The sequence below is a fragment of the Eurosta solidaginis genome, chromosome 4 (genome assembly GCF_040869045.1).
Source record: "Eurosta solidaginis isolate ZX-2024a chromosome 4, ASM4086904v1, whole genome shotgun sequence".
NCBI lineage: Eukaryota > Metazoa > Arthropoda > Insecta > Diptera > Tephritidae > Eurosta > Eurosta solidaginis.
The window spans coordinates 191,773,201-191,783,572 of record NC_090322.1 but is presented as its reverse complement, the minus strand read 5'-3'; the positions used below and the strand labels follow the sequence as shown (position 1 = coordinate 191,783,572).

Here is a 10,372-nt window from a genome sequence, read left to right as displayed (position 1 = left end):
CAGAGATACAATTTTTATTTTCCGGTTTCGGATTATTGTTGTCGAGATTAATACGCGTCTTTTGACACCTCTTTCGATATTGGACGCGTATTAGCAGTGTCATACTGTCGTATATAATACCCAAAGCTTTATAGCTTCAAACTTCCGCAACCCAATTGTCAACCTCACCTACGCGAGGGGAATCATGTTTTTCTGGTGATCCCATATTCTTCATGCATCCAGAGGGTGGTAGGACGGGATGGCCTTGAAGGTTTCATGTGGTCATACTAAATCGTTTCAAGATTTTTAATTTTAAGCTTTAATATTAATTTCAAGGCGATAAACAAAATTCCTTTATGCATAGTTTACATGAACTTCCAATCCACTTACGTATAGACCTGTTGGCTTCAATCAAATCCTTCAAACGCTGTTTTCGGTCCAGTGCCTGTGTGGCATTCAAATCTTCCGAACATTGATTCATTCTATGAATTTATCGTGTTTTTAAAACTTTTAACAACTTATCTTTTAATCAAAATTAAATTATATTCGCGATATTTAAACAAATGTGGTTCGGCGCGCATAAATAGAAACTTTTTAGAAATTTTTTAAACGGTGCTGCCAAGTTTGCATTTTTTATTCTATTATGGCTGTTCTTTTGGCCACCCGAGGGTACCCACAGCACTCAGAAAAAATGTAATTGTGCCAGATTTAAAAAAATTAGACTGTGCTAAATGAGATAAAAGTGCATATAAGTATGTACTACATACTTGCCGTCTTCCAGTGAGTTTTAAAGCTCCGGCTCACGCTCAATTCTCACGGGAATGCTCTGGATCATTGAGAGACTTGAGAAGCAGATGTCGTGATATTTTCGCAAACGTGAAATGTGATAGGCAGATGTCGCCGCTGTTTTTCCTTTAACTCATACGGCGAAAAGCTAAGCAGCGACATCTATTTTTGAAAAAGTAGGTTTGTTAACGGCAGCGTTGCCAAACTAAAGACAAGTAATTAAGAAATTATATGGCTCACAAATTGAACCAGACTTCTATCTGGATTTATCTGGCTCAAATCGTTATTGTTGTATTTACATGCAAAATTATTTATCTGGCTCAGGCATTTGCCACCGGACGATGGCTATTACTATTACAAAAGGCTCGCAATAAGTTTTGAATTCGAAATCAAAACAAGACAGCCTAAACAATTTTTGTGATTGTAGCAACATAAATGTGACAAGAAAAAATGGTAATAGTCGACTGCTAATACGCGTCCAAAATTATCGAGAGAGATGTCAGAGGACGCGTATTGACCTCGAAAACAATAATTCGAAGGCGGAAAATAAAAATTTTAACTCGTTCAAAAGATATTAACGAAAAACCGAAAAATGACCCGCGGGTCCCTCCGAAACCGGGGGTGTTATCTATAGTATTTTTGCGCAGAACACATTTCTGCGTTGGCGGCCTTCGTTTGGAGACCAAAACTTTATCAGCGCAAAACACTTGTTCACAATTTTTTTTGTGGATACTATAACATTACAACAAAATAATAAAAATAAATGTAAGGCGCGATAACCTCCGAAGAGATCTAAGGCCGAGCTTCTCTTCCAATTTGCGTTGTGCTCCTCTTGATTTTCCCTACAAATTGGCCGTACGGGCCTACATGTTGTTATGGTTTCGCATCTTCTAAGGGAGCAGTAAGGAAGGGAGTCTGCATGATCTGGTGTTGCACAGAGGCTAGTCATGTCGGCTGGGCGGGGTCCTTGCCAACCTTACTGTTCCTGCGCCATAACAAAAAAAGTTCCTATCATGCCTATTCAAATCAACTGACAAAAAAGCGCAGGGACGACTCAAAACGCTTGAAATTCAAATTAAAACAACATGCGGCCGAACCGGATGCCACGGACAGACCGTTAAAACATTCAACAATTTAAAATTAAAAAAACGGAGACAAAAATATAGCGCAAAAAAAAAGACTAAACCAACCGAACCGGAAATGACCGGTTACTAAACTCTGAAATCGAAATCAAAAAAAAAAAACTGCTAAAAATTAAAATAAAAAAAGCTGAAAAGGACAGAAAAGGAAAAAAGGGCCGAACATATAGAGGGGCGCCGCGGGTGTTGTTGCGACGCCCGGCGCTTAGCCCACCCTTAAAATCCATGGCCACCGACGCACCTGTATTTCGGTGGTCCCTTACCTGTATACCCTATGCCTTCTAAATGAATGGAACCATCAGCATTCCCATTCTAAATTTTATTTAAAATAAATGGTAATACAAAACTTAGTCAAAATATATAAACTTAACTAGCCTTTACCCGCGGCCCCGTCCGCAAGGAGAAAATGAAATATATGTGCTATTCACTTTAGCCTGCTTGTCAAGTTAACACTTTTTTTCTGTCTAATGCATTTTTTTTTTGTAATTGAGTAAAATAAGAACTAAATGAGCTGATAACCTGATAGTATCCCCAAATGATCCAGATTAGAAAAAGCCACGTAGTGACCCCGAAGCTATCGCAGACGGATTCCGAAAACCGTCCAGAAATGCCCTGGAAGGTCTCCAAAAGTTCCCGAAATAGTCCCAAAAAACCCGAAATGCCAACGACACAATTCTAGACTTATCCAGAGAACCACACAGAAATGATCCCTGAAGGGTACCAAAATGATCCCGAAATAGTCCCAAAAAAGTTCCGAAATGACCCTGACGGGCTCCCGGACGGAGCTCAAAACCCCTCCAGAAAATATCCAGGAAGAGCTCTAAATTATCCCGACATAGTCAAGAAAAAGTTCCGAAATGACCACGAGGGGATCCACGACGGATCACGAAAACCATACAGAAATGATGCCGGAAGGGTCCGAAAATGATGCCGAAATAGTTCGGAAATGACCACGATGGGATCCCGCAACGATTCAGAAATGATCTCGGAAGGGTCCCCAAATGAACCCAAAATGTTCCCGAAATGACCCTGATGGATCCGGCAAACCATCAAGAAATGATGCCGGAAGGGTCCCCAAATGATCCTGAAGTAATACTGAAAAAGTCACGAAATGACCCCTAAAGGGTACCCATATGATTCCGAAATAGTCCCGAAAAGTCCCAAAATTACCTTGGTGGGTTTCCGTACAGATCCCGAAATACAGCCAGAAATGATGCCGGAAGGATCCCCAAATGATCCTATATTAGCTCCGAAAAAGTCCCGAAATAACCCCGACGGGATCCCGGACGGATCTCCAAAACCATCTACAAATGATGCCGGAAGGTACCCCAAATGATCCCGAAAAAGTCCTGAAATGACCCCGACGGGATCACGGACGACTCCCGAAAATCATGTTGTTGTTGTTGTAGAAATGATGCCGGAAGGGACCCCAAATATCCCGAAATGACCCGAAGGGATCCCGGACGAATCCCGAAAACTATCCAGAAATGATGCCGGAAAGGTCCTCAAGTGATTCCAAAATAGTCCCGAAATGACCCTGACGGTATCCCGGACGGATCCCGAAAACCATCGAGAAATGATGGCGAAAGGGTCCCCAAATGATCCCGTATTAGTCGAGAAAAAGTCCCGAAATGACCCCGACGAGATCCCGGACGGATCCCGAAAACCATCCAGAAATGATGCCGAAAGGGTCCCCAAATGAGCCCGTATTAGTCGAGAAAAAGTCCCGAAATGACCCAGACGGGATCCCGGACGGATCCCGAAAACCATCTAGAAATGATGCCGGAAAGGTCCTCAAATTATCACCTAATAGGCCCGAAATGACCCCGAAGTGACCCCAAACTATCCCGAAATAGTCCCGAATGATCCAGTCGGGATCCCGAAATCCATCCAGAAATGATGCCGAAAGGGTCCCCAAATGATCCTGTATTAGTCGAGAAAAAGTCCCGAAATGACCCCGACGAGATCCCGGACGGATCCCGAAAACCATCCAGAAATGATGCCGAGAGGGTCGCTAAATGATCCCGTATTAGTCGAGAAACAATCCCGAAATAACCCCGACAGTATCCCGGACTGATCCCGAAAACCATCTAGAAATGATGCCGGAAAGGTCCTCAAATGATCAACTAATAGGCCCGAAATGACCCCGACGAGATCCCGGACGGATCCCGAAAACCATCCAGAAATGATGCCGAAAGGGTCCCCAAATGATCCCGTATTAGTCGCGAAAAGTCCCGAAATTACCCCGTCGGGATCCCGAAAACCATCCAGAACTGATGCCGATAGGGTCCCCAAATGAGCCCGCGTTAGTCGCGAAAAGTCCCGAAATGATCCCGACGGGATCCCGGACGGATCCACAAAACCACATAGAAATGATGAAGGAAAGTACCCCAAATGATTACGAAATAGTCCCGAAATGACCTCGAAGGGATCCCGGACGGATCCCGAAAACCATCTAGAAATGATGCTGGAAAGGTCCTCAAATGATCACCTAATAGGCCCGAAATGACCCTGACGGGATCAAGGACGGATCCCGAAAACCATCCAGAAATGATGCCGAAAGGGACCCCAAATGATCCCGTTTTAGTCGCGAAAATTCCCGAAATGACCCCGACGGGATCCCGGACGGATCCCCAAAACCATATAGAAATGATGAAGGAAGGTACCCCATGATTCCGAAATAGTCCCGAAAAAGTCCTAAAATAACCCAGACGGGATCCCGAACGGATCCCGAAAACTATACAGAAATTATCCTGGAAGGGTCCCAAAATTATCCCGAAATATTCCCGAAAAAGTCCCGAAAATACCTGGGAAGGGTCCCCAAGTGATCCCGAAATAATACAGAAAAAGACATGAAATGACCCTTAAAGGGCCCCCAAAATAGTCCAGAAATTACCCTGATGGGTTCCCGTACAGATCCCGAAATACATCCAGAAGTGATACCGGAAGGGTCCCCAAATGATCTCGTATTAACGGATCCCTAAATGACACTGACGGGATCCCGGACAGATCCCGAAATCCATCCAGGAATGATCTTGGAAGGGTACCAAAATGCTCCCAAATTGTATCGGAAAAGTCCAGAAATTACCCTCTGACGGGACCCCGAACGAATCCTGAAAACCGTCCTTAAATGATCCCGAAAAAGTCCCGAAATTACTCTGACGGGATTCCGTACGGATCCCGGAAACCATCCAGAAAAGATGCCGAAAGGCTCCCCAAAATATCCCGTATTAGCCCCAAAAAAGTCCCGAAATGACCCCGACGAGGTCCCGAGCGGATACCGAAAACCATCTAGAAATGATGCCCGATGGTACCCCAAATGACCATCCATAAATGATGTCGAAAGGGTCCCCAAATGATCCCGTATTAGTCGCAAAAAAGTCCCAAAATGACCCTGAAGGGATCCCGGACTGCTCCCCAAAACCATCCAGAAATGATGCCGGAAGGTACCCTGAATGATCCCAAAAAATCCCTGGAATAACCCCGACGGGATCCCAGACGGACCCCGAAAGCCATCCAGAAATTATGCCGGATGGGACCCCGAATGATCCCGAAAGAGTCACGAAATGACCCCGATGAGATCCCGGACGGATACCGAAAACCATCCAGATATGACGCCGGAAAGGCCCTCAAATGATCCCCTAATAGTCCCAAAATGCCGGTGGGTACCCCAAAATGATCCCGATATAGTCCCGAAATGACCCCGTCGGGATCGAGGACGAATCCCGAAAACCATCCAGAAATTATTTTGTAAGGGACCCCAAATGATCCCGAAAAGGTCCTGAAATGACCCCGACGGATCCCGGAAACTATCCAGAAATAATGCCGGAAAGGTTCCAAAATGATCCCCAAATAGTCCCGAAATGAACCTGACGGGATCCTAGACGGATCTAAAAAACCATCCAGAAATGATGCCGGAAGATACCCCAAATGATCCCAAAATAGCCCCGAAATGGCCCCGACGGGATCCCGGACGGATGCGGAAAACCATCCAGAAATGATGCCGGAAGAGACCCAAAATGACCCCGAAAAAGTCCCATAATGATCCGGGAAACCATCAACAATTTATCTCTCAAAGGTACGCAAATGATCTCGAAAATACCTCGACGAGATGCCGGACGGATCCCGAAACCCATCCAGATATGATTCCGGAAGGGTCCCCAAATGATCGCGAAATTGTCCCGAAATGATCGCGGAATAGTCCCGAAAATGTCCCAAAACAGCCCCGACGGGATCCCGAACGGATCCCGAAAACTATACAGAAATGATCCGGTAATGGTCCCAAAATGATCCCGAAATAGTCCCGAAAAATCCCGAAATTACCCCAGCGGGATGCCGGACGGATCCCGAAAACCATCCAGAAATTACCCCGGAAGGGTCTCGATATGACCCTAGCGGGATTACAATTAGGTACAAACAGGTAAAGCTTATAAAAGCGTGCTAATAAAAGCAATTGGTGGAGGGCGGATATCAGGAGCAGAAGGAGAGGATCACTGATCGTTTTCCAAAATTGTCTAGATCTCGATCTGTAGATACCAAAAACTAATGATTTAGGAGAAAATTTATATTAAGTTATAACAATTTATAGATTTTACACCAGAGGGGGTGATAAAGGGGGGACGGAGGGTGTCACTGCTCACTTTGTAAGCCCTCGACTTATTTGACCTCTTGAGTCTGTGATATTGGTGAAGGCCAGTATACGTAAAGTTATAATGTGTAAACATTACTAAAAAGTAATTGCTCGAAGCGGTCGTGGGACCCCCACCCCTCTTTCCATGTTCGAAAAAAATTTCGCTAGTAGACTACTGTCTGTGTCCCAAATTTCATCAAAATCCGTGTAGCCGTTCTGGCGTTATTCAGTCACAAAGACGAAAAAATACAATAATTAAATTATAACTGTTCCTAGGGGGCGGGGACCTCCCCCCTTTTCAAAAAAATATAGCTAGTAGACTATTGGCTATATGTGTGCAAAATTTCATCCAAATTGGTCCAGCCGTGCTTGCGTGATTGAGTCACAAAGAAAAAGGTTTGGACAAACATACAAACATCCAAACTTTCCCATTTATAATATACTAGCCTTTACCCGCGGCCTAGTCCGCAAGAAGAAATATAAATATATGGGCTATTCGCGTTAGCCTGCTTATCAAGTTATCTGTTTAAAATTTTGTTTTCTGTCTAATGCATTTTACTTTTGTAATTGAGTAAAAAAAAAGAACTAAATGAGCTGACAACCTGATAGGATCCCAAATGATCCCAAAATTATCCAGAAAAAGCTACGAAATGACCCACACGCTCTCGTGGATGGATCCCGAAAACCATCCAGAAATGCCCCGAAAGGGTCTCCAAAAGTTCCCGGAATAGTCCCAAAAAAACCCGAAATGACAACGACACGATCCTAGACGTATCCAGAGAACCACACAGAAATGATCCCTGAAGGATCCCAAAATGATCCCGAAATAGTCCGGAAATGACCCAGATGGGATCCCGCACAGATCCAGAAATGATCCCGGAATGGTCCAAAAACTATCCCGGAAAAGTAACAAAAAATCCCGAACTGGCTCCTACGGCAGCCCGGACGGATCCAGAAATGATCTCGGAAGGTCCCCAAATGATCGCAAAATGGTCCCGAAATGACCCTGATGGATCCGGCAAACCATCAAGAAATTATGCCGGAAGGGTCCCCAAATGATCCCGAAATAATACAGAAAAAGTCACGAAACGTCCCCTAGAGGATCCCCAAATGATCCCGTATTAGCCCCGAAAAGGTCCCGAAATAACCCCGACGGAATCCCGGAAAAATCCCGAAAACAATCCAGAAATGATGCCTGAAGGGATCCTAAATGATTCCGAAAACGTCCCGCATTGATTCCGACGGGATCTCGAACGGATATCGAAAATCATGCAGAAGTGATGCCGGAAAGGTCCTGAAATGATCACCTAATAGTCCCGAAATGACCCTTAAGGGGTCCTGGACGGATCCCGTAAACCATCCAGAAATGATCCCTAAATCCCCTGATCATAGGATCCCAAATGATCCCAAAATTATCCAGAAAAAGCTACGAAATGACCCCCACGCTATCGTGGATGGATCCCGAAAACCATCCAGAAATGCCCCGAAAGGGTCTCCAAAAGTTCCCGGAATAGTCCCAAAAAACCCGAAATGACAACGACACGATCCTAGACGTATCCAGAGAACCACACAGAAATGATCCCTGAAGATGTTCTAAAATGATCCCGAAAAGGTTCCGAAATGACCCTGACGGGCTCCCGGGCGGATCTCAAAAACCATCCAGAAAATATCCAGGAAGGGTCCCTAAATTATCCCGACATACTCCAGAAAAAGTTCCGAAATGGCTCCGAGGGGATCCACGCGGGATCGCGAAAACCATACAGAAATGATTCCGGAAGGATCCCAAAATGATCACGAAATAGTCCGGAAATGACCCAGATGGGATCCCGCACAGATCCAGAAATGATCCCGGAAGGGTGCAAAAACTATCCCGGAAAAGTAACAAAAAATCCCGAAATGGCTCCTACGGCATCCCGGACGGATCCAGAAATGATCTCGGAAGGGTCCCCAAATTATCCCAAAATGGTCCCGAAATGACCCTGATGGATCCGGCAAACCACCAAGAAATTATGCCGGAAGGGTCCCCAAACGATCCCGAAATCAAACAGAAAAAGTCACGAAACGACCCCTAGAGGATCCCCAAATGATCCCGTATTAGCCCCGAAAAGGTCCCGAAATAACCCAGACGGGATCCCGGACAAATCCCGAAAACCATCCAGAAATGATGCCGGAAGGGATCCCAAATGATTCCGAAAAAGTCCCGCAATGATTCGACGGGATCCCGAATGGATACCGAAAATCATCCAGAAGTGATGCCGGAAAGGTCCTCAAATGATCACCTAATAGTCCCGAAATGACCCTTAAGGGATCCTGGACGGATCCCGTAAACCATCCAGAAATGATCCCGATATAGTCCCGAAGAAATCCCGAAATGATCCTGATGGGATCTCGAACGCATCCCTAAATGACCCTGACGGGATCCCGGACAGATCCCGAAACCCATCCAGAAATGATTTTGGGAGGGACCCCAAATGATCCCGAAAAAGTCCCGGAATGATTCCGACGGGATCCTGAACGGATACCGAAAACCATCCAGAAGTGATGCCGAAATGGTTCCCAAATGATCCCGTATTAGTCGCGAAAAATTCCCGAAATGACCCCGACGGGATCCCGGATGTATCCCGAAAACCATCCAGAAATGATGCCGAAAGGGTTCCCAAATGATCGCGTATTAGTCGCGAAATGACCCCGACGGGCTCCCGGACGGATACCGAAAACCATCCAGAAGTGATGCCGGAAAGGTCCTCAAATGATCACCTAATAGTCCCAAAATTACCCTGACGGCATACCGGACAGATCACGAAATCCATCTAGAAATGATCTTAGGAAGGTCCCAAAATGATCCCGAAATAGTCTCGGAAAAGTCCAGAAATTACCCTGAGGGTTTCCCGGACGAATCCTGAAAGCTATTCTTAAGTGCTCCCGAAAAAAGTCCTGAAATGACCCTGACGGGATCACGAAAGGATTCCGAAAACTATCCAGAAATGATGCCGGAAAGGTCCTCAAATGATCCCCCAATAGTCCCGAAATGACCGTGACAGGATCCCGAACGGATCCCGACAACTATCCAGGAATGATGCCGAAAGGGTCCGCAAATGATCCCGTATTAGTCGAGAAAAAGTCCCGAAATGACCCCGACGGGATCCCGGACGAATCCCAAAAACCATCCAGAAATGATGCCGGTAGGTATCCCAAATAATCCCGAAATAGTCCCGAAATGACCTCGTCGGCATCCCGGACGGATCCCGAAAATTATCCAGAAATGATGCCGGAAAGGTCCCCAAATGACCCCCTAATAGTCCCGCAATTACCCTGATGGGATCCCGGACGGATCCCGAAAACCATCCAGAAATGATGCCGAAATGGTTCCAAAATGATCCCGTATTAGGTGCGAAAAATTCCCGAAATGACCCCGACGGGATCCCGGACGTATCCCGAAAACCATCCAGAAATGATGCCGAAAGGGTTCCCAAATGATCCCGTATTAGTCGCGAAAAAGTCCCGAAATGACCCCGACGGGATCCCGGACGGATCCCGAAAACCATCCAGAAATGATGCCGGAAGAGCCCCCAAATGATCCCGAAAAAGTCCCGAAATGACCCCGACGAGATCCCGGACGGATCCCGAAAATCATCCAGAAATGATGCCGGAAGAGCCCCCAAATGACCCCGACGAGATCCCGGACGGATCCCGAAAACCATCCAGAAATGATGCCGAAAGGGTTCCCAAATGATTCTGTATTAGTCGCGAAAAAGTCCCCAAATGACCCCGACGGGATCCCGGACGGGTCCCGAAAGCAATCCAGAAATGATGCCGGAAGAGCCCCCAACTGATCCCC

At 45.9% G+C, this 10,372-nt stretch overlaps 1 protein-coding gene across 1 annotated transcript in view; it reads right to left on the bottom strand.

Annotated features, from left to right (window-relative positions):
• The window catches only part of Nse4 (Non-SMC element 4), a 107,498-nt gene extending 106,928 nt beyond the window's left edge, over window positions 1-570 (bottom strand). Inside the window, exon 1 of the mRNA XM_067784367.1 lies at window positions 370-570. Coding sequence (XP_067640468.1) covers window positions 370-460 — 91 coding nt within the window. The 5' untranslated portion in view covers window positions 461-570. The remainder of the gene's footprint in view (window positions 1-369) is intronic.
• Window positions 571-10,372: the final 9,802 nt, after the last annotated feature.